General features: G+C 45.9%; 2 protein-coding genes and 1 long non-coding RNA gene across 3 annotated transcripts in view; 1 reads left to right on the top strand and 2 right to left on the bottom strand.

Annotated features, from left to right (window-relative positions):
• The window catches only part of PYGL (glycogen phosphorylase L), a 90,389-nt gene that overhangs the window by 4,016 nt on the left and 61,282 nt on the right, over positions 1–25,091 (bottom strand). The window contains exon 21 of the mRNA XM_081830532.1: positions 11,531–11,607. Coding sequence (XP_081686658.1) covers positions 11,531–11,607 — 77 coding nt within the window. The remainder of the gene's footprint in view (positions 1–11,530; positions 11,608–25,091) is intronic.
• Positions 20,004–25,091, top strand: part of ABHD12B (abhydrolase domain containing 12B) — a 25,177-nt gene continuing 20,089 nt past the window's right edge. The window contains exons 1-2 of the mRNA XM_081829706.1: positions 20,004–20,142; positions 24,937–25,064. Coding sequence (XP_081685832.1) covers positions 20,081–20,142; positions 24,937–25,064 — 190 coding nt within the window. The 5' untranslated portion in view covers positions 20,004–20,080. The remainder of the gene's footprint in view (positions 20,143–24,936; positions 25,065–25,091) is intronic.
• On the bottom strand, positions 21,779–24,389 carry LOC145723436 (uncharacterized). Its single transcript, XR_014148491.1, has 2 exons — positions 23,772–24,389; positions 21,779–23,012 (listed from the first exon to the last, which is right to left on the bottom strand). It is a non-coding gene; the product is annotated as an uncharacterized LOC145723436 (long non-coding RNA).

Here is a 25,091-nt window from a genome sequence, read left to right as displayed (position 1 = left end):
AAGTGGTCTTTCCTATTGCTCATGACTGGCTGAGTCATGGCCACGTGGCTTAGTTCTAGCCAACAGGACCCGAGGTAAGCTGGTGGTTCTGGGACAGATTTTCTCAATCCTCTGAGACTAGTGGAAGGAAACACTATCATTCTTCTCTGGGTGTTCCTTGTCTGCATGTGACGGCCGACACTGCTACAGCTGTTTTGTGACCACAAAGAGAGATACTGCTGATATCCTAAGGATGGTAAAGTAGAAAGATGGCAATAAAGTGGGTCCCTGAAGACATCTTTGAGCTACTGGATTTATCAACTTGAGACTTGATCTACCTCCAAACTTCTTGTTGTGTAAGAAAATAACCCCTTAATTGTTTAAGCTGCTTTTAGAGGGGTTTTCTGTTAACTTTCAGTTAACTCTTTGTGGTAAGTTGTCCAAGTATTTGGGGGCACTTCCCTGTAGAAAAATTATACATGTTCTCCCTTTTAAGCCCAGATATGGCCATATGACTTGCTTTGACAAAAGAAATATGAGCAATATGATGGGTCATTTCCAGAAATATGAGCAATATTAAGCTTCAAGAGCCCCATGTGGTTTGTCATGCTCCTTCTCCCCTGCCCCTATGATCAAGGAAGCCTGTTCAGATGGGGCCTCTGGCAATCTGGTTCCTCAGTAAGACCTTCTTGTCCCTTCCATGGGGGACTTTTAGCATGAACATGAAGTAAAGTTCATAATTCTAAGCTGCTGAAATGTGTTGGACCACAGATAAATTTGGTTTACTTTGACTGCCAAACATCCCAAAAGCTATAGTGAAACAATGAAGTGAAGGCAAGAGCTTGAGATGCAGGAGCTCAACTCAGTTACTGCAAAAGATAGACTCCCCCTGCCCACTCCACAAACTTCCTGTTCAGTGAGAGGAGCCTCAGAATGGTAGGTAACTTAATCTGAAGAATGCTGTAAAAATGTCTTCACATCGATGCATTATTCAGAGTAAATTAATCACAACTTATTAAGTGTCTCTCTAGTATCTCTGAGCTCACCTCATCACTTTGCCCCACTGAGCTTTTCTGTAATGACCCCACTGTGCTCTCTCCTAACCACATCCACCTACACACCTTCCTAGGGGGCTGGGTACTGACTTCATAATCAAAGTGCTGAATTTTTGATGCACAAATAAGAAATGAGGGTGATGCCTTGGTGTGTGGGACAGGAGAATGTTGAGGGTGACAGCTAACACTTACACAGCACTTGTTCTATGCCAGGTGCCATCCTAAGCACTTTATACACAGTAGCTCCCTCTCCCTTACTCCCCACCTTCTGAGGCAAGTATTATCATGTCTTCTTTATAGATGAACAAACAGAGGCACTGAGAGAGGTTAAGTGACTCGTCCAAAGTCAGGCAACTAAAATGTGGTGACACTCAGATTCGATTTCAGGCAATCTGGCTCCAGAGTTGTGTTCTTTTTTTTAAGATTTCATTCATTCATCCATTCATTCATTCATTCAGAGAGTGAGCAAGCAGAGGGAGAGTGACAAGCAGACTCCCTGCTGAGCGCAGAGCCTGACCCGGGCTCGATCCCATGACCCTGAGATCATGACCTGAACCCAAACCAAGAGTCGGATGCTCAGCCGACTGAGCCACCCAGGCGCCCCTAGAGTTGTGTTCTAACTGTGATGCTTAACCAAGTTCTTGGAGAAGCAAGAGGTTAAGAGCCCAGTGCAGCTTCACCTGACTGAAAACCCAGCTGGGTATTGTTTCACAATTTGCAAACATGTCTACGTCCTGGTTTTCCTAACTGTTAGACGGCACTGCTTAGGGTTCTGTCCTCTGTGAAGTAACTGAGGCTTGTGAAGAACCCAGCATTGAGCTGGGCCTTGCTAATGTTACCGAGGCTGCTATAGCTTCTAGGACAACCCCCGGAGAGGGCAGAAGTCTCGGGCATATGAAAAGTCATGCACAAATACGAAATGACTGTGTGGAAATTTCTCTAGGAGCCTGTAGGAGGGTATGGATGGGGTAAGGTGACAGGACCTAGGAGAGCTGTCTGGAGCATCATTTCTGGGATCTGCAGACAGAAAAGCAGCTCAAATGCACTTGGTGCATTGGAAGGAAGGCTAGATAAGCCATTTGTTCCAACTGTGACTTAAGAGGGTTGGGGGGGACATTTTCCTGAGGCCTGAAAGGTGTACATATATATGCATATGAGTAGGGAGGTGAGGGCAAGGAGCTTGGACATAAAATTGTTTCAGAAAAGCTTTGGAAATGTCGCTCAGGAGAGAGAACTTAGTTTGGGAAAATGCAGTTAACTACCAGCCAGTCCTTTAGGTTGTGTCTCTAAAATACGTTGCGAATTTGAACACATCTCACTGTCCCTACTAAAGCCACTGTCAGCAGCCTACTTGGGGCCACCATGTGGCTCTCCTAGACTCCCACGTCAGTCCAGCTGGTCTCCCTGTTTCCATTCTTGCCCCGTCCCATCCGTTTGCCTCACAGGAGACATATTGATCTTTAAAAGAATGCAGTCAGTTCCTATGGCTTCTTCTCACTCTTAGAATAAACTCCAAAGCTTTACTACGAAAGTTGGCTCTAACACCTGGATCTCATCTCTCACTACTCTCCCTGCCAAGTCCAGCCCCGCTGGCCACACTTCTGCCATATGAACACACCAAGCTCCTCCCTGCATTCGCTAGTTCCCTTTGCCTAAAATGCCCCTCTTCCCCTCCCCCAACCCCAGGGTCCCCAGCTCTTTGCCTTGCTGACTCCTTGCCCTCCAGTGACCTAAGCATCACTGCTTCCAATTTCCCAACCACCCTGTTCGCTGCCCCTCACCCTGTCTCATCACCCTCTATACCATTAGCAGATTTCCTTTCCTTCACAGTACTCATCACTACCTAAAATGGTCTTATTCATTCATTTGCTTATTTACAGGGCTGTTGCCAGTTTCCCCCATTAGCCCGACTGGGCCTTGTTCGCTTTGTTCATGGCTATATCCCCAATACCTCGATAAGTTCCCAGTGCACAGAGGTTCCAGAACCTAAGAAATAAGTAATTTACATTTAATTTCCATCAGTAATACATTTCAAACAATATACTTATATGCCCCAGTGGAAAAAAGGAGAAAAAATTAATTGTATTTAAATTTAATTGAATATTGATGTATTCTTTGGATGATGGCAATGGAATAGTGATATTTGAACATAATTTTGTGAGGTTAATCTACTCCTAGAAAATCTGAAATTACATGCGGTTCAGAATAAATTAGTTTTACATAGAAAATTAAAAACCCAGGAGCCATGATTGATAGGTTCCTACATTTAAATACTATGAAAATATAAAATTTAAATACTATGAAAATGTAAAATATAAACTACAACATGTCTATAATAAAGAGTTTATAGTTAGTAAGGGCAAACAATGCAATGTCAAAATCTAGCTAACCATATTCTCTTTACTGATTTCTTTAAATAATATAATGGTACTGAATGTTTATTTGGAGTCCTTTGAAATATTAACATTATACCTGGGTATTGATGACATTTGCCCGTTTGCCTTATTTCTGGATTAGATTCAACAATTTTATATTTAAAGATTCTTAGTGGAGAGCTCTCTGGGACATAATCATCTTCAATCCACATATGACTAAATTTGGTCATACTTGCTGATTGTGTATAGAGCCCCTTTCTGAGAAGTAAATATTAATGCTGCCTGGTTTTGAAGAAAGAACCCTTGGGGCACCTCTTCTTTCCATTTTTAGACACCTCTGTTAGCTGCTTTAGCACTTGGGTAGAAGTGTTTTTAAAGGAGCCTGTGAAGATTTGGAAAAGATTTTATTTTTAATATCCCAGATTGCATTCTCTGCATTTGGTTGGTTTTGTTACATGTGCCCCATCTGCCTTGGAATATGGAAAACTCAGTAGGGGAAAAAGGGAAAGGGCAAAATTGTTTCCCTAGCTCCATAAAATATCTAAAAATTACTTCACATGCAAGATCTGGCACATGGATTCCTTCGCTTCTAACTTCTACACGACCCAGGTGCCTGTCGATCTTTCCTCCAGAGCAGGGAGAAGAGAAATTGTCTAGTTACTCCCTGGTTAGAAAGTGTGCAGAGTTGAAAGCCTTTTTACAAAACCTCCACTTTGAAAGACTTCTGTGAGACTTCTTATCATTTTAGGTGAATTTAATGAACATACAGGTCGGTTCTGTTATTATGAATACCCTTAAAGTGAAATCAATTTCCTGGCTGGCTACAGTTGATCTGGGATTTCTGATATCGTTCTTTAATGTTTCACGCTAAGTACTGGATGAAAAAAATCTGAAAAAACAAACAAAACATTTCTTTGCCTATCCCCAGCTGCACCTGACAGTGAAAGAAGTGGAAATCTTACTCCTCACTGGATATTACATCCAATTTCAAGCTTCTATTATCTTTGTTAAAAGCCACTGGCGAATACCTAGTAAAGTTTTTTGTTTCTCTGAAAATCAGCTGGTTGTATTGGTAACTGGAGCACTTCGTGGACAGGGTATCTGGGAGATATAAGTGCTTTTATCCATCCTACCCCTGTTTAACATTATATTTATGCATTTATTGAGGGTCTCATAACCTTGGAATGTGGAGGCTTCTGGAGACTACAGATCTTTTATGATGTGTGTAACACCAAATAAAATATGGATTCTTCAGTATCATCTTAAAAGGGACTTAATCTGGAGCTATGAAATAACACTTCTTTCATGTGTGTTTATCTGCAAAGGAACAGAATTAATCCTTCAAACAAGCAAAACAGCTCCAATTTTATGAGCCTACCGAATTGAGATGATGCTAGTATCCTGGTTTGTTAATTTGGGGAGGATCATTATTTTAGAATTATTATAAATAAAGTATTGTCAATCAAAAGTGGAGCATTGGAGAAGGTGATATTTAAGGCTGGCTTTACAGTTTACAAAATCATGGCTCAAGCTGATAAACTTATACATTAGTGTCTAACCCACATAATATCAAATTTTCTCATATCCTATGAGTCATCTGAGAGCTCTATTCACTTGTCATCAATATCTCCTATCCTGTTACAAGACCTTGTCATCACCTAGAACTGTTTCACCTCTGACATCTTAAACTTTGAAATTCTACTCTGACCTCAACCCTATACCCTTCCTCCCCTACGCCACCATCCCTCCCATCTTCAGTCTTTTTTTTTAACATTTATTTATTTATTTGAGAGAGCCAGTGAGAAGGGAGAGGGGCAAAGGGAGAGAGAGAATCCTGAAGCAGATTCCCCACTGAGCATGGAGCCCGACATGGGGCTCAACCCCAGGACCCTGAGATCATCACCTGAGCCAAAATCAAGAGTTAGCTGCTTAACAGGTGCCCCCCATCTTCAAGGCATCTGGCCTTCAGTCTCCCCAACTACCAGCCCCCAGCCCTCTTGGTTTTAAGGACATTATTATCATCAGATACAATCTCTTTACTCTTTTGACTTAATGGCACACCCAGTCAACAAATCCTCAACTTTGGATCCATCCATCTGTTTTCTTTGGCCCCTGAGTATTACTGGAGAAAATCACGTAACACATAATCATGCAGTCACGTGTTCATATAAATTTTGAATTTCAAACCTCAACTGGGCACTCAAGAGCATCTGAAATTCAAGACAATCTGATCACTCTTAGTTGGTTCCCTGTATAACTAACCTGATCTGAGACACATGGGACTAGATAACATGAATCACAAACACTTAGGACAGAACTGTATTGCATATATTATGTATATATTCAAAATATATAATAAAGTTCATTTTCTCCCCTCGATTTCATGTGAGCCAAAATTTCCCCATTTTGGGGGGTATTTCCTCTTATTTTCACTTTCTTTTGCAGTTTTCCAAATAGATTACTTCTTCTTCTTCTTTTTTTTTTTTTCCAAATAGATTACTTCTTAAAGAGTTTAGAAGAACAGGGGCGCCTGGGTGACTCAGTTGGTACACACGTCTGCCTTCAGCTCAGGTCATGATCTCGGGGTCCTGGGAATGAGCCCAATGGCAGACTCCCTGCTCAGCAGGAAGTCTGCTTCTCCCTCTCCCTCTGTCCCACCCCTCCCCCTCCATGTTCTCTCTATCTCAGATAAATAAATAAAATCTTTAAAAAAAAGTGTAGGAGAATGCTAAAGAATTTATGATAAACAGAAAATATTTACTATACACCTACCGTGGGCTAAGCACTATTCCAGGTGCAGGGAGACAGCAGTGAGCAAAATACACAGTTCTGCCCTCAGAGAGTTTATATTTTAGTAGCAAGGGACAGCAAATAGGCAAATTAGTAAAATATATACTGTCAGAAAGTTATAGGCGGGACTGCAGAGTCCTAGAGGGCAGTGGAAGTTGTGAGCTGTGCTATGGAGAGACTGCTTCCAGACTGCCTGGGTTCAAATCCCAGGTCTGGCACTTACTACATGTGTGACCCCGGGCAAGTTGACTAATATCTTTATTACTCAGTTTCCCTATCTGTAAAATGAAGATTTTCACAGTACCAACATCACAGCGTCATTAAGAGGATTAAATGACTTAATACACAAGTAACATTTCCCCTGGTAGGCACTACACAATTGTCAGCTAGTTTAAATAGCTGTCTCATCCTGGCTCCCACCCTCCCCTTCACAGCCTGTGCCCTCTAGGCAGACATAGAATCGCCTTGAAGGGAAAGCTCCTTGCTGGGTGAAGTCACTCACTTCCCAGGCCCTGAGAGAGGCCCTAGCAATGTGTTCATGTGGAGCTTTTATCAAGTTTGTAAAAGTAAGATATATATATATTTTATTATATGTTAATCACCATACATTACATCATTAGTTTTAGATGAAGTGTTCCATGATTCATTGTTTGTGCATAACACCCAGTGCTCCATGCAGAACGTGCCCTCCTCAATACCCATCATCAGGCTAACCCATCCTCCTCCCCCCTCCCCTCTAGAACCCTCGGTTTGTTTCTCAGAGTCCATCGTCTCTCATGGTTCATCTCCCCCTCCGATTCCCCCCCTTCATTCTTCCCCTCCTCCTATCTTCTTCTTCTTCTTCTTCTTTTTTTTAACATATAATGTATTATTTGCTTCGGAGGTACAGGTCTGTGATTCATCAGTCTTGCACACTTCACAGCGCTCACCATATATATATATATATATATATATATATTTAAAGTAAGATATTTTAATTGCACTGGTTAAGACGCCGCTGTGTTAGGGGGCATTGAGGTGCCTGTGGGCATTTGGGGAGTCAGCTAACGAAGTAAAGTTGGAGACACATTTAGTTTGAGTTTAGTGGGGAACATCTATGTGTCTGGGTCACTTCCACATCAATTTCAGTTGCTGCCGGCCATCCCGGCGTGGAGGCAGCTCCCAGGCCTCCTACCACCCACTGCGCCATGGGTACAGGGTGGGACGTGGTGAAGAGAATGTGTCCCATGCAGGCTGACAGCAGACGCATGGGGGTTGAGGGGAAAACAAGGTTTGAAAGGTACAGAGCCAGAAGCTGGTCTTCTGGAAAGCTGGAAAGTTCTTATAATCCTCTGATGTATAAAATTACAAGTAGAGGATTTGGTTCTCAGGGCATAGTCAGAACAGAAATCAGGAACATACTAGATAATGCAACATTAATAATTATTAATGTATTTTGATGGATTGAATGCCCCGCCCCCATTTAGACATTGAAGCCCTAACACCCAGTGGGATGGTATTTGGAGATGGGGCCTTCAGGAGGTAATTCAGTTTAGATGAGGTCATGAGGATGGGGTCCTTATGATGGAGTTAGCGGCCTTATAAGAAGAGACCAGAGAGCTTGCTGTTTTTCTCTTTGCTGTGTGAGCATAGCCTCTGCAAGCCAGGGAGGGCTCTCACCAGAACCCGACCCGGCAGGCACCTGGTCTCAGACTTCCCGGCCTCCAGATCTGGGAGAAGTAAATGTCTGTTGTTTAAGCCCCCCATCTAGGGTATTTTGTTTTAGCAGCCCAAGCTAAGACACACATTATACTTCTTTTTTCTTTTTGAATGGGAATCACGTTAGAGAGAATTGTAATTCCTGCATTTGCAGACCAGAACCCCATAGCAGTACTACGAACAGCAAGCGTGTGTGTGAGGTGGCAAGCTTTATGCATCCCACCCAACGATATTAAAAAATAAATTTCAAGCAAGCACATGAGAGGAAATATTGAATTCTTCTACTCTCTCTTTAGAAAATATTACAGAATTATTTTCATTTTGAGATCATCAGAGTCTATAGCCGTATATGTAGGGGCAGATAAAGTATTGTAGAGACCTGCCAGTCAACGAATAGAAATCAGATTATATTCTGAATTTTACAGGGTTTGTGATGTAATTTGTGTGACTTCTTTTCTCATTCTAAATAATATCCATTTTGTCCCTAATTTTGATTTTGTAAATTGTGTGTTTTTTCCTAAATAGGCCCTCCTCCCAAACTGCATGCATTTCAGGCCCACAAGCCCTGGACCCATTTCTACCAGGAGGAAACAGGAATGAGGGATTGCTTCGCTTTTCCTTCTCACCTCGTCCACACTGAGCTGTGTGTTCTGTTATACTTAACATCTTCTGTCCTGGAAGAGGACCAGATGGCCCTACTCGTTCCCTCCCCGTGTGCCCTGATGGCCTCTGGCCCCTGACCCTACTCACCCACCTCTTCCAGCCCCTCTGTCCCCACCTTTGGATGGCTCTCCCCTGGCTCTCCCCTGTCACACCACAAGCACGCTCAAAAGTGTCATCCCCTGATTCTGCCCACCCCCTCCCTGCCTTCCTCTGTTTTAGAAGCTTCCTGACTCTTGCCCTCTCTCTCCATTAAATGTTTTGAAGAGAAGCTCCTATATGTGGGCCTCTGCTTCCTCATTCCCCACTGCACTGAGATCTGGTTTCTTGCAGCTTTGGGGAACCGTTCCCTAGAGTTGTCACTGCTGGCCTCTGGCCACTGGTCCTCATCCCAGGGGCCTCTCAGCTGCCTCTGCCAATGTCTTCACCACTCTCCCCTGCATCCTTTCGGTCCTGGCCCCCACGGCCAGTTCTCCTGGTTCACGTCCTTCCCCTCTGACCACTTGATCTCGGTTTCTTTTGCCACTCCCTCTCCTTCCCAGGTTCCCTTAAGTACCTACCAGTGTCCCCCAGGCTCCGGCTGCTTGTCTCCCCATCTCCCACGCTCTTCCTGGATATGCCTGTTGATTCTGGGACAAGTCTCTGCTTGACTCTGCAGTGAGATTTCGATTCCTGCGGTCGATCCTGAACTTTGTAGCCACGTTTCCAGCTTTCCACGGGAAAGCTCTAACTGCTTCTCATACCTACCATCTTCACAAATGAAGATCCTCCTCCCCATCCTCCCCAAACCTCTCCTCTCTCTGTGTTTTCCATGGTGGAAGGTGCCACCGTCAGTCACCCAGGTACTCTTGGAGCTTCCTTGCTTACCTCCTTCTCTCTTGCTTCTCATCACCAACCATTAACAAGCATGACTTATCTTACTTTTCAGTCAGGTGTTCTTTTTTTAAAAAAATATTTTATTTATTTATTTGACAGAGAGAAAGAGAGAGCACAAGCCGGGGGAGGGGGATCAGCAGAGAGAGAGAGGGAGAAGCAGACTCCCCGCTGAGCAGGGAGCCTGATGCGGGGCTTAATCCCAGGACCCCAGGATCACGACCTGAGCCGAAGGCAGACGCTTAACCAACTGAGCCACCCAGACATCCCTCAGTCAGGTGTTCTTAATTTTTTTTTTTTTTTTGAATCATTAAACCTCTCGGCAGCATGGTGAAGACTTTGGATTGCTTCAAGAATAATGCTTTTTAGGGGCGCCTGGGTGGCTCAGTTGTTAAGCGTCTGCCTTCAGCTTGGGTCATGATCCTGGGGTCCTGGAATTGAGTCCCGCATTGGGCTCCCTGCTCAGTGGGAAACCTGCTTCTCCTTCTCCCACTCCCCCTGCTTGTGTTCTCTCTGTCAAATAAATAAAATCTAAAAAAAAGAAATAATAATGCTTTTTAGAGCATAAAATACAATACAAAGGATCACAAAGGAAATATTTTTTTGGAAATATGGTTTATGAAATTATAAAAAGTTTTGATATAGTAATACATGTAATAATGCACTAATATAGTATTAAATACTCAGATCCAATGTCAGGTCTAATTACCATTATTTTAAAGTAGTGATGAACACAAACGATACTCAGAGATACGCTGAAATGTGAAGTGAAAAATCTGTGATTTCTACTGATGATAGAGCCATAAATATTGCTAATGTTGCTACAGTAGGGTTTTTATATTAATCATCAGAGAATATGATACATTTTAGTAAGAGAAAGGTAAAAATAAAGATATAATGTTTCTCCCCTACAAGATTACAAACCCCTTGAGTTCTTTCCAGGTTAAGAATGCCTGCTTTAAAATGATCTCCGGCACTTGCCTCCTCTTTTCTGTTCCTGCTGCCACTGACCTAATTAGGGTCCTCTGTCTGCATGGAATCTCCACAGGCCCCTGATTGGCTCCTCCCCTCCCTTTGGAGCCTGATTTTATTATTGCCCTCTGCCCAGCATACCTGAGCCGAACCCCCCCCATCCCATCCCCTAAACTGGGTGCTGAGTATCAGGCCTTGTCTCCTCAGTAGAGCTCAGATTCATCTACCTTCTCCACCTGGCTTGACCGCCTCACTTCTCCATTAGATAGCTCACAGCCACCTCGCTCCTGCCCTAACTTTGCCTCACCCATCCTTCCAGAAGCACAGATGTCTCTAAAACCCAAATCTGATACGACACTCCATTGTTTCCAATCCTCTCCCCATCTTCAGTATAAAATTTGGGTTCCTTAGCATCCTGTGGCTTCTGCCCACCTTTCCACCCAGCTCCTGCAACTCTGTTCCAGTCACCTCTCACTTCTGGAGTCACCCAAACTGGAGGATAATTGGGGGTTAGAGCAAGGGCTCTGGAGCCAGACTGCCTCAGTTCAAATCCTGGCTGCACCGCTCATTACGTGTGTGACCTTGAAAAAAATCACTCCATCCTCCGTGCCTCAGGGACCTCAGCTTTAAAATGGAGCCATAAGAGCGCTTGCCCCACAGGGTTGTGAGAAACACACGCAAAGTGTTCAGAATGGGGGGGGGCATGATGTATAGAGAAGCTCAACGACAGAGGGACCCTGTTATTATTTAATGTTTGCCTCATGAGGAATGGACTTTCTCACGTTTTCTGCTTGGCCAACGGTCCTTTCAGACTCGGCTCAGGCATCTCCTCCTCCTGAGAACCTTCCGGGACCTGGGCTGGCGGGGCTGGGCGAGGCTCTGGGCTCTGTGGCCCCCACCAACCCATCACTTAACTGCATCCCGCACAGAATGTGTGGTCCTCTGGGTGCGGGATGTGGCTCCCTCCCTTTGTAACCCAGGAACTGCACAGGGTGGGTGTTGAGAGGCTGAATGGATTAAAGAGAGAATGCAAATCAAAGGACAAAGTGTTAAAACAAAGAGGAGCCAGTTCTCTCCTACTCTCCTGACAATTTGCTTTTCCAAGTATCGTATACAGCGTGGACTTACCTGACCGTTTTTCTGAGAGGTCCTGTCTGTAGTGAGCACTTCCCTGGCCAATTCTTGGGCCTGATAGCATCAGGCTTCTGAAAAAGAGGAAAAACCTGCAGTGTGTGGGGGGAGGGGGGTGCACAGGTCGCACGGCGACTAGGAAGCCCTCAGCCTGCTCCTCAGGAAATAGACATCCAAGGACAGGATAGTCACTTAATACTCTTTTAGCAAAGGAGACTACAACAGAGAGAGCAAGAATTGAAGCATAGTTTTAAGAACAGAAGAGAAAAACCTGCTGTGTGAGCCCTGGTGGAGGGCATATCCAGAGTGGCGATGACCCTGACTTTAGTCAGAGCTGTCCTCATTCTTTCCTTTTCAAACATGACAAAATAATTCATGTTTCTTGGGAAAAGGTGAAACGATGCAGAAGGGTAGAAAGTAAAAACGAACAAAAACCCCAAACTGCCTATTCCCCATGGCAATCTCTGCTTCTGTGCAGACTTAAAAACACACCCAGGGAGGCTTGCAGTTGTGTTCAGTAGGGCTACAGCCATGCTCAAAAAATCAGAAATGTAAAATTACGCCTGGATTTGTCCAGAGAGACAAAATGGATGGAAATGCTTACCACACTTTTTTTTTTTTTTTTTTAATAGCGGAAGGAAGAAACGATTTGAAATATGACACGTACCAGGAGCCCTTTCCATCAGAGATGGTCTGCGGTGTTGACTTTCGGCGGCGCCCCCCCTCGCGGTGACCCCGGGAGAAACGGCCCACGCTCAGAGCGCGGTCGGGAGGGCCCCGCATTTCGGGCCGCCCTGTGCGGTCAGGCAGCCTACGCCGCGGCCGCCAGGGTTCAAGTTCGAAAGGCCTGGGTCGGAGGCCCGCGGTGGGACGAGGGAAGGCTCGCGGCTTCAGGGCTGGGCTGGGCGCGGGGACCTGGCAGCCGAGGCGGGAGGAGGGACGTCGGCCCCGGTGCCACCTTCCCTGACAAACCCGTCCCTCGTGCCCCCGGTGCGGGCAGGCGCGGGCGAGGGGAGGCCCTGAGCGCCGGAGCGGAGGCCGGCAGAAGCCACAGCTCGGCGAGCGGAACGCCCGGAGCCGGGAGGGCAGCCCCGGCCGGGTCTAAACTAAAACCCGGCCTGCCGGCTGAACAAAGGCCTCTTGCGAGGCGCAGCAAGGGGGGCGGCCCGGGGTGCTCCTTGCAGGCGCTTCTGGGGCCGCGGGGCGGGCCCAGACCCTCCTTGGCTGGGGTGTCATTGCCAACACCCGCTCGGGGTGGACCAGCCTGCCCTCAGCCAGCACCCCCATCCTTTGCTTCCAGGCGTCTCTCTCTCTCTCTCTCTCACCCTCGCTTGCGGGTGAAAGATGGATTGGCTGTGGTACCTTTGTGCCCGGAATGCCCAGCCTGCAGTGCCCACACAGTTTTCAGACAGGCAGGGCTGAGACCAATCTTCCTCTTTGGGGAGGAAGAGGGTTTAAAGGAAAGGAGCCCTCGGAAACCAATTTGCTCTAACAGTGTTGTCGGGGGCAGTCCACAGAGGGTTCTCCCCCTCTAGAGGCGGTCCTGGTCACCTCGTGCCCGCCAAGGAGGAGCTGGCTGGCTTTCTGTGGGGTGGGAACACCTTGACCCGCTCCCGGGCTTCACCTTGGACTAGTCAGAGCGACCGTTGTCAGCTTTAAAATGCTCCAACTCCCACGTGGATTAAAAAAGAAAAGGATCGCAGCGCCTGGCTGGCTCGCTCAGAAGTACAGCAGGCAACTTTTGGTCTCAGGGTTGTGAGTTCGAGCCCCACGTTGGGTGTGCCAAAATAAAAATTCGTAAGAAAAAGAAAATCGTCAGTAGGAAAAGCAAAAACATTTGGGAAGTAAGGAAAGTAAGCACTAACGGGGAGCAGAAAACATGCTAGAACAGAAAATTCTTCTAATGTTTAATTTTAAAGTCTTTTAAATAAAGTGTTTCTGTTGGGGTTATAGATGATTTTATTTTATTTTTTATTTATTTTTTAAGATCTTGTTTATTTGACAGAGAGAGACAGCGAGAGAGGGAGCGTGGGAGAGGGAGAAGCAGGCTCTCTGCCGAGCGAGCAGGGAGCCCGATGCGGGGCTCGATCCCAGGATTTTGGGATCACGACCGGAGCCGAAGGCAGACGCCCAATGACTTAGCTACCCAGGAGCCCCGGGGTTATAAATGATTTTAAACAGCTAGCGGGCTAACTTTCGGCCTCCAAGCGGTTACCGTTGTTTATGCTCCTCATTGGCTCACTGCTGCCTCCCTGTGTCTGATCTGAAAATCACAACACAGTTTTCTGCTTCACAAATAAATGGTGGATCCCCCCTGCCCCACCAGTCCATTAACTCCCATGACAATAAATCACACAGAATTAAAGCAATGCTTAAGCTTGTTAGTGAGAGCTGTATGACCCAGGTGAGATTTTAATAAGTCTTTCGTTTTAGAAGACATCATTATATCACCTTTTTTCTTTTTTTCAATTCATCCTGCCTTTGCTGGGAGGATACATTTAAAATTTAATCCTTAGAGGGAGGGGTTATGATTATACTATCAATGTAAGTCTTACTAATGCTACCCCCTTGCAGAGAAACCACATGACTTATTCACTGATGTGCATTACATTATATTTTATACCGTTCAATAAAAATCCTATATTCAGGATGAGCGAAAGTTTGCACAAAAAGTCTCTGATGTGAGATAATTTCTGAAAAATGGCTCAAACAAATACACATCAAAGTACAACCTCCTTGTGCTCACCTGCTACCTTTGTCTTTAGTGAGCCGACAGGATCCCCATCTTGATGTGAACCAGTCTGCCTCTGTGGGTTTGTACTAAGCACCAATTCTTCCTGTTTCTTGCCCATCCGTGTAGTTTATTCCAGTTGCTTCTTGCTTCATAGAAACTGGGAGCCACACAGAATATCATGTTGTCCTGGATGGAATTTGGAAAATGCCTTCCATCCTGAATAGATCAAGGGATTGCTCCCTCTTGCAGAAACATCACCTGCCTGGAGGAGATGGCCTCTTGATCCTAACACTCATCGCAGATTCTTTCTATACTGCAGGGGCAGCCCTAGTGTCACTCACTTCCCAAAGTCACCTGCCACCTGCAACCTTCTGTGGTTCCCGAGTGCTTGTCTGTGGGTCTTACCGATTTTTCGCTGCTCAATCCAAAAATAGCTCTAAGGGAGAAGACGTGGGCTTTACCTCCTCCAAAGTAATCAAACAGATCTAGTCAAATTTCGTGCCCACATAGGATGCTGTAGCTTCCCGAAGGTAAATTCTCTTACACCCAAACCCATGTCTGCTCCCAAAGGGAAGCTGTGAAGGGCATGGAACGGATAGCCTGTATTACCGAACACATCAAGTTTGTGTGTGCCCACCTGGGTGATGTTGAACTTGTTCTTCTCTCTGGCTGGAACTCTGTTCTCAAGTCTTGTTATTAAGATCTCAGATAAAATAGTCTCTCCATGACCTGATTTCATTTTAATAGCACTTAGCTGAATTTGTATTATGTGCTTATTTGTATGATGAGTGTTTGTCTGCGCCCTCTAGAATGTCAGCACCATAAGAGCAGGGAAGGTCTTTGCTTTGGTTAACATTGAATCCCCAGCACTCAGAACAGTACTTAGTGCATACGCTCAATAAACGCTTTTAGAATAAATACAGAATAATGCAGAGTTTCCCTAACCATCATCTTAGCTCTTGAGATCAGGAGCCATACCGTATAATTTCTGCTCTTCTCCACAATGCCTGGCATGGCATAACATGTGCAGTTGGATTTGTAAAAATGCTTGTTGAGTGGGGTTGCACAGGGGAAGGGGTGCGTGTCAAATCCTCAGATGGGTCAAAGGCGGAGTGGAGCGGGACCCCACCTTTATGGAGGGCACGGCAGCCGTACTAAGCTTGCAACGTGGCGCTGGGTGGGGAAGGTAAGAATAAGGCAGTGCGCCCACAATAGGCCACTAGGCCTTCTAGCGCTTTTGCCTGTCTTGGGTTCTATTTTCCCATCATTGTGCAGTTCAGAATTTTACAGGTGTGAATCAGAGAACACCAGAGGGGCCTCTAGAAAATGTATGGTGACGGGGACGTTGGGATTTTGTGGTGCTGGACTGGCTGCTGAACAGATTCAAGTTTTCCAGTTATTGATTCATCTTGCAAAAGACTTACCGAGCACCTGCTTTGTGCCAGGCGTTACGCTAGGTGCTGGGGACCCCCATGCTGTTCCCCACTTGACAAGGAATGTCAAACACGGCGAGGATTCCTGATTCGTATATTGTAAGACTACAGGATCGTATGCTAAATCCTGTAGCCCCTCTGTTTAAAATGCCCTATAGCCCCTCTGTTTAAAAATGCCTTAGCAGGTCACCTCACAGTGCTATTCAACACTCACCTCTCTGGGGCTGCTGTTTGCTAAGTAATTTGTGGACTGCTGGGTTGGGAGGGCTCCTTTGGGAGTTGCTATCCTTTTTGACACTTAGCAGGCAGAGGAGTGAAGAGCATCCCCTGCCCCGTGCGCCCCCCCACCCCCAGCATTCCTTTGTCTCTCACACCGTGGGGAAGGGAGAGAGTCTCCTGTGATGTCAATTTTTAATTCCTTTTGGTTGGTGACGAAATAGAAGAGATGGGCCCTATGGCTCCTCTGTACATCTGTGTATGTATTAGTATTTATCAGTCATTAAACTTCTACGTTAGTCTGTAAGCCATAATGCTGATGATTGTATTTTTAAATGAATGCATGCAAATACACCGAGGAGCCGGACAAAGACAGTATTGCATACATTCATTAATAAATAATCTCAATACTATGCATTTGCAGGCTGAAAATTTTTTTTAACTTCAAAGAAGAGCTTTCATATCTATGATCTCATCTCATACTGCATATTATTATTTTAAAAGTCCTCTCTAGGGACAGGTTGTTCCGTGCATGCAAAGGCAGGCCGGGCGAGGATAATGAAGCCCCGCCTTAGGCTACCTGACATCCCTCCACAGGGCAGTCCAGCGCGCAGGCCCATCGGGTCTCGTGGGGTCTCTCCAGGCTGGTTTAAAAACTAAAGGCAAAGATGAAAAAGTACGCTAATTTCAAGCTGCGCTGGGAGCACACAGACGCTCGGGGCATGAACAGGGGAACTAAGGAAATGAGGCTCCTTTCAGGACCGACTTTGGAGATTGTACAAATAATGAGAAATAGATGACTTCAAACTCCTGTCAGGCATCCAGAAAGCCCAGAATTGGAAATCTCTGCTCTCCTGGGGTTGCAAAGCCAGTTCCTGTTTATCCTATCTACAGCTGTGACATTTTTTCCTGTCTTCCACAATTTCTCCAGGAGTGTGCCTTCATTTTCAGGAAGATGAATACATTTTCACCTCATCGTTTAGCTTTTCCTGCTGGGTTTCCTTGGGAGCGAAAACCCCATGTCATTGTTTCCCTAAGGTTGGGCTGTGGTTATGGAAGTGCCCTCCTCTGAATTTGTTAGAGGGACATTTTAAAAATAACTCAAGTAGAAGTAAAAAAAAAAAAAAAAAAAAAAAAATCCCTGCTGGTGAGACTCTCCCCCAACGCTGTCTGTGTTGTCCGAATGCCAAGCCGTGGTGTTTGTACTTCACAAAAATTCAGGCCGCGTCGCCTTCCCTTGAGTGGACACTGTAGAGATTGCTTCAGAATCTCCTACCGGGCTGTCTGATGGGTTGACCGGGCACTGTGGGTGGTGGTGGATTCTTCCACCCTGATGACTCAACCAAGCAGAAATAACTAACCTGTGATTAACTATTTTAATTCTTGTATTTTCCAGGGTAAGTGGAAGGACTTGTAACCCAGTTTACAACCACCAGTGGGTCCCACCACGATGCCGTCCCTGCTTTGACACAGCTTAGTTTCTCGCCAGATACCATGTGCCCTTTGAGAATCACTCTCCCCTAGCCTGCTGTCTTGCATGACTGTAGCAGCCTGGCCTGCACCTCTGCATGCAGTGGGCACTCAATAAATACTGAATGAACGCAGCTTAACATCTGTCATTTGGTCTCTGGGGGGTGTCTCAGTTTCCTCTGTGTAAAATGAGAGTATCGGCAAATGATTGTTTATATTTCTTCCAGTTTTAACATCCTCTGAGGCCTTTTGGATGGCCATTTTAAATTACCTCCCATTACGAAAGCTGTTTCCAAGCAACAGAACAGTATTTCCAGACTCCTTGCCTGATCTCTTCAGCCCACAAAGATGTTGCTCCCTGAGCCTGCCCCACAATATTATCTGTAATGCATATTTACTTATTACCTAGTGATAGAGCTCCAGGTTGTTATTCAGCTTTTCTTCGGTGTGGGTCCTGTCCTTGCGATTAAAGTGTAAGCTTCCCAAGCCAGGTACTATCTAAAATGAGCTCAGTATTTGTTAAATGAATAAATATTATAACAAGGAATAATCTTCATTCTATCTAGAGGGAATTCTAGGCTTAAGGGAAGCAGAAGAATCCAGGGTGAATCCCAAATTTGTGGCTTGGGAAACCTGGTGTGTGATGAGCTGTTCTTCAAGACAGGGCAGGTTTGGGGGAAGGAGGAGAAGAGATGAATTTCTTTTTTTTTTTTTAAGATTTTATTTATTTATTTGACAGAGAGAGAGGCAGCAAGAGAGGGAACACAAGCAGGGGGAGTGGGAGAGGGAGAAGCAGGCTCCCCTCTGAGCAGGGAGCCCGATGCGGGGCTGGATCCCAGGACCCTGGGATCCTGCTTTGTACCCAATGTGGTAGTTGGCACCTTAAAAGTTGCTCAGTAAATAGATGCTGAGTAAATGAATGAATCGTTTGTGTTCTAGATTCTGCCAAATCAAATCAGAGACTGCTCTCTGATTTCCAGGATGTGCTATTTGAAAAAGGGCTATTAATGTTGGGGAAAGCTTTCTCAGAGAGTTCCTAATTTATAGAGTCTTTTATTTTATTATTATTATTTTTTAAGATTTTATTTATTCATTTGAGAGAGAGCACAAGCAGTGGGAGAGGCAGAAGGAGAGGGAGAAACGGACTCCCCACTGAGCAGAGAGCCTGATTCGGGGTTCATCCCAGGACCCTGAGATCATGACCTGAGCTGAAGGCAGACGCTTAACCGACTGAGCCACCCAGGTGCCCGAATATAGAGTCTTTAAAAAGGGGGGGGGGGGCATCGTGATTTCCAACTTCAGAGATTTTGCTGAGCATTTCAAACATTTCGTTTGAATGTTTGATTCTACCCACCTGAATAAACAAGTGGAGATAGAATCTGGGACCAAATGCAGCTGCTGCTTAGTCCTCCCCCACTGCTCCCCAGCTCCGATCACTTCATCTCCACAGGGCATGGCCCAGGGTCTCTTCCGGAGCTTCCCTAAACAAGTTCTATGGGATTCCAGACCCATCTTGTGAACACCTCCTGGGTGGAATCTTGTATCAGCTTGAGTACCTTAACCTTCCTCATCATGCAGGGTGTGGCCCTGAGAAAACCCACCTGCTGCTGGCTCATCAGGCAGGCTCAGTTCCCTTGTGTCCTTCAGATGTGATTCCTCTTCTATCTTGATATGAATCAGAAAATTGACATCCCCAGAATGATTACAAGAGGCAGTGAACGAGATTCACCCTTGTCTGACTAGTTTTGGGAAATGGCCTGGTCCTTGAAGAGAACTGCCCTTCCTTGAAAGGTGTGGGTGCTTTTCTCCAGACTGGCCTACCAGCCCCAAGCAGGTGGGTCCCTAGGCACTTTCTGTGGCTTGGCTGTCCTCCCTCCTCCCCATTGATCCAGAGCACTCGCACCACAAAAAACCACATTATTCCCTCTTGGAGAGGCTGCACTTGCCTCCAAGATAAAGTCTGGATGCTGGCATCAAATTGTATCTGACGGAGACCTCATTCCCTTCCTTCCGCCTTTGCCCTCATACTCTGCTGTGTGGCTCCCCTGGGTGAGGATGCATTATGTAAGCCTGTATCCAGGCCAAACCTTTCAAGGTGTGAGCTTCTTGATACAAGGGGGGTTTCTGTTAGATGTTGCTAAATAAACCAAATGCCAAAAAGGTGTTAATTTTGGTGTTAATTGTGTAGTTCATAACCCTGTGGACGGATAAACCATTACTCAACGGCGGGGGGCGGGGGCAGAAAGAGAGAGAGAGGGGGAGGGAGGGTGGGTGCTGGAGATGGATAAGCTTCAGAAAAAGGGAAAAATAGAAAGGACAAAGAAAAAAAAAGACGGTCAAAGTAGAGGAAAGCTTATATTCCTCATGCAGATCTTCTGAGGCTGTGATACCAGACTTCTGTTTTATTTCTAGCACAGTAAGAAATCTATTTCAGTTCATCACGCGGGGCGCGCACACACATACACACAGGTATAAAATAAAGTAGAAAGGAAAATCGTGCGCAGCTAGCCACAAGCGTGGGAAACTGGCTCCTCCCGCACAGATGTGGGGGGCTGGTGGCGGGGCGCTGAAGCCCGGGTGCAGCCCGCCGCCCGCAGGGCCCCGCGCGGGGGAGGAGGGCGGGCCGGGCGTCCGCGGGGGCGGCTCGGTCTCCCGGCCGCGGCTCCCCGGTGGCTGTTCGCCACACTGCGCGGGATGGAGATGGACGCGCAGGACTGTGTGGCATCCTGGTGGGACATGGTGGTGCGGAACCTGCGGTGAGTGCTCGTGGCCCGAGGCCCAGCGCCCTGTCGTTCCCCCCGCCACCCCGCCCCGAACCCCGGGGGATGGGCACGGCGCATCAGGCGCCCCACGGTGGTCCGGGCGGGGCACTTCGGAGGCCCCCAAAGCTCTGCGAGCCCTTTGGACCGCGTTATCCTTAGCCTTGGCGCCTACCCCGGCCAGCGAGCCTCTGCTTCTCGGGTTTGATCTTTCAGGAACTTGCATCCCCTTGGGGCTTCTGAAATAGAGATTTCCAGAAAGATGTCTCAGGTTCCTATACCAAGCTCTTACCTGCCTTCACCATTTTACTAAAATTCAGGATGGATTTTAAAGACCAATAATACTAATCTACCTTGTACTCTTTCTTAGATGGCATCCTCTTAGGTCAAAGGCCTATCTGTGTAGGTGGAAAAGGATCCCAAGGCCAGCTACCCCAGCGTAAACTCTCTTGGATGTATTTAAAGAACATCCCTCCATAATGCTAAAAAATGTATAGTGCATTGAAACCATACGGGTGCCAAGTTTTTATATCCTTTAACTCTGAAATGTCTATATCAGAGGGTTTTTAAATTTTCTTCTTCTTCTTCTTTTTTTTTTAAAGTAGACTCCTCACCCAACCCTGGGCTTGAACTCATGACCCTGAGATCAAGACCTGAGTGGAAATCAAGAGTCAGACACCTAACCAACTGAGCCACCCAGGGACCCCTCTGGCTCCTATTTTAAATCCTTGGCTTAAATGGTAATGTTAAACTACCTGAACTGACCAGCAATATATTGCCAGTCTCATTTGCGTTGAAGCCAGGTATTGGTTAGAGACCCTGGACTCAGAAGACTCAGGTATCTTGTTTTGTTGGGGTGGGAAGGTGTTGGCACTTTTGTTCACCTTTCTTCTTTATATTCCTTTGTTTTGTTTCTCGCTGAGTACAAAATATCCAAGAGTCCCAGCCAGACACAGGAGACTTCACTTTGGAATGTTGGAGTGATGAAGACAAAACCCCATCTTCTCTCTTCTATTCCTTCTGTAGCTCAGGGCAAAGAGCAGAGAGCAGTTTTCGCCTGGCCCAGCAGTGTAGACCCACACCCCCCTTCTGTGTTGGATCTGAACGAGAGTCAGAATATCCTGATTGACCGCACTTTTCAACCGCACATTCCTGGGCCTTACCTCCTCGGATATGGTTGTTCTGGGGAAGCTGACATGTTCTGCCTTTATCTTTTGTGCTCTCTCTAGAGTTGATAGCTGATATTTAACATTTATTTGGCAGAGAATCAAAGCTGCACTTCATGCTTTTAGAGAACAACCCGCTTTGTTGATAATGGAGTGGGACATGGGGAGTTGGGGACCCTCTCTTACTTGCCTTACTAATTACTAAAAAATACGTCTCAAGAGATGCTTCCTGAAAGAATAAAATACAGGCACATTTCTTCATCTGAACCAAGAATTACTGCTCTAATTTAAGACACGCTGAGGCGGAAGCACAGACCGAGATCCAGGATCCTGAATCCTTTTGTTTCTTGGAACCAAGTTAGCTTCGAACTGCAAACATCCACAGAGGGCTGCCTGTGCGTCTGGAGCTGTAGCAGGGATCTATGGTGATGTGTTGTGTGACTCAAGGAGAACAATTCATCAAAACATGTTTTCAGTGATTATTTTTTAATGCCTGGGGATCTATTTATTTATTTTGCAAAAATTTCATCTGCTGTCGTTGCTACTTAAGATAGATGGGCCACTCGCCACTGGTTTTCTTTGAACTAGAAACATGGAAAATGTGCTCGGGAAAGCAGCTGGGGGAAGCCAGTGGGCTTCTGACCTCTTCATTGCTCCCCATTCACCCCAAGTCTTTACATTTCTGGATAGTGTTAAGGAAACCCCCATGAGCAGGCTGATAAACTGACTCATTCTTTCCACAGTACTGGTCATCGCCTACCTTCCAGGTACTAGTTTAGGCCTGGGCACAAAGCCCTACTCTTGTGGAGCTCACAATTAATTTTCAATTATAATTCAAAAGAGAATATGAAGCCCTTCCCCTCTTCCCCAAAGCTGCCAATAAGCACTGCTTCCTTCTCCCTCAAGAAACAAATACACTTTGCTTTCAGTGCTCAGTCCTGTGCTAGACAGAGTGCACTAGATGCCATGTGGTTCTTCTCAGTGGGAAGCCAGGACGAATAGTGGGAAAACCCCCAGAGAACAATTAAGGGTCAAACCAAGGCCCGATTATAATGAGTGGGAGGGGTGAAAAGAGAGGAAAGGTCACCGTGGAAGATCTGTATAGAGAGGCTTTAACAAAGAAGGAACACTTGAGTGGATGTGAAGGAAGGGGAGGATTTGGTGGGGAGGAAAGAAGGGAGGAGAACATAGATGTAATTTAGGTGCTTGGTGATCAATACATGTTGGCCAAATGAATGGGCGCCTAGGATGGATGTGTGGCGTGTCTTAGTATTTGGAATAACTGTCTTGCTATATGGGGTTAGAGCTGGGCTTCCCAAAGCTGGTGCCTCTGAGCATGAACATGAATGATTGGCCCTGTAGCCACTTAGGTTCCAAGGTAAGAATGATCCAGTTAGTTCTGTGGCCCCTGAGGGATGCTGTGCAGGTAGAGCGGCGGCTGATCAAAGGGCAGGCGAAAGAACACCAAGACATCAAGGTGGCTGTTTGATGTGGCTGGCCATTGGCAGGGACTGGGCTGAAATTGCATCCTCCACTCGAATAAGGTCTATTAACCACTGGTGACTTTTGATCCTCTGCTGATCTAGGGGAAGTCAAATTGACAACCCCTAGTTAAAAGAAGCTGCTGTGCATTATTGATGCTCCGAGGGATCTGGTCACTCTGTTCTCTTCCCGCAGTGCTTCTCACAGAAGTGCCTTGAGCTATTTGAGAGAAGGGTCCTGTATGAATTATTCTTTAAAAACAGAAACATATTTCCCTCTACCACCTCTGCTTCCCAAGCACACTGCTACCTTCAAAAGATAACTTAGCGGGAGGCTAACAGGCGGGGTAGCGTGAGTTCAGAGTCAGGAGAAAGAAAGCCTGAGCCAGCCAACTGGAAGGAAGCATAAGAATTGAGACTGTGTTCAGTTCTGCCCATCTGGGCTTGATCTGGGTCTCAAAGTGGCTTCTCTGGGTTTTGATTTCTTATCTCTAAAATCGGAGCAACAATGTCCTCTCCTTCCTACCACCTTCATGCAGGCTATTTTAAACTATTATGAAAAAAATCATTTTCATTTATTCCTTGCTAATTTTGTGTGTAGGCAGTTGCCTATGTCTGATGTATTGGAGAGCTACCCATTACCCTTAGCCCACATCTCTTTTCCATTCCCTGCAGAATTCATCGGAGACTCATTATCTTCTCCCTTCATGCCTCTTCCAAACATATAAGCACTCTGATTTTTTAGTTATTAACACTTGAGGGAGAATTTTTTAGAGGTCTCTCTTTGATGACTTTTAGAGTCGGAAGGCTCCTGAGACCACAGGAGCAGGAAGGAAGAAGGGACCCTAAGAAGGGCCAAGGGTGCAGAAGGGGAGAAGAGGGATCCTGAAACAACTTTCTCTAAGGGCTGAATCTTGCCAGAAGCCAGTCTTGTTCCTGGGGTTCATTTTTGCCTGCATGGATGGCAAGTTGCACTCACCAGGATCGTTGACAGCTCACTGGAGATCTTCATAGAACTCTGGGGTCAGACAGACCTGGGTACACGTGACTCGGTCATTCATTGACTCTGTGGCATGGGGCAGGTTACTCAAACTTTCAGTCTCCTCATTTGCGAAGTACCAGTGATAACAGCTATCTTCGAAAATGCTCTGGTCTAGCAGAGAAATCAGGGCAGGGGGAGACCATTCATCCAACATGCTTTCCAGTCCCCCAGACTCATGATCCGATTATACTGAGCAGTCTTCACATGGACAGCTCAAAACAGGGGAAGGGATTTTATTTAATGGATGAGGTAGACAAAAACTGGGAGCAGGAAGTGGTGACACTGACTTCCTGTGTCCCTCGTTTCTCCAAGGTAGGAGACATTCAACTCTCATAAGAGATGTGGCTAGAGACAGAGGTGGCATTAGTGATCCCTCATGGGCAAGTTGTAACTCATCTGCTGATGGCTCCTGGTTCGGGTTGTTGTGTCACAGGGAACAAATAGTAGAATAAACAAGATGTGCCTGGCCGCTGTGTCCCTGACCAGGCCCCAGCCCTGATATAGCAACAACCTCCAGGTACTCCCCTCGCTCCCCACCCTGCTCCTCATAGTCCCTCTTACCAGGGATGTCACGTCAGAAGTGGGGATTTTTCTTTCATTGGCTCATTTCTTCCTAACACCCAGCCAGAAGAGTGGGGATCTGATGGTTTTTCATTCACTGCTTTAGACCAATAATAGTTAAAACATACAGCACTAAATTGTGATGTGATAAAAAAAAAACCATGACAAGTGTTAAATAGTCTGAATCCTGTTTCCTGATGACTTTGGGGTCCAGCCTTGGTCTTCTGTGGGGATGCACTTGAGGAAACAGGCTTGACTCCGGTGCATTCATGTCCCCCCAACTCCTGTTCTGCCATACCAGGGCTTTCTCAGCAGCTAGTTGGGGGCCTGATTTATTGCTTTCCTCTCCTGTTCTCCCTTAGTGCCCAGTCCTGATCTGTGCTAATGGCATACAATTCTGGAAAGCATTTTGCTTAAATGCCAAGTTACCTGTAATTCCCTGTGTTAGTCTCTGAAATTTTATTTGGATGCTAAGAGAAAAAACAAATGACAAAACTTGGAGTGATTTTGAATGCCTTGCTTGTTTCATTATATCTTGCAGATCTTTTCCACATTCCTGTTCAACACTCGGAAGAAAAATTGCCTCTCTGTACAACAGCTTTACTAGTAAACCATTAAAAGAACACATTTTTCCTCCTCTGATGAATATGCTAATATTTTTAAATTTTTGTAAGTATATATCTATCATGAATTTGC

This window comes from Leptonychotes weddellii, chromosome 9 (assembly GCF_054177405.1).
Source record: "Leptonychotes weddellii isolate Sample4059 chromosome 9, ASM5417740v2, whole genome shotgun sequence".
Lineage (NCBI taxonomy): Eukaryota > Metazoa > Chordata > Mammalia > Carnivora > Phocidae > Leptonychotes > Leptonychotes weddellii.
Note: the sequence above shows the minus strand (reverse complement) of the source record. Positions and strands in the feature narration are given on the sequence as shown.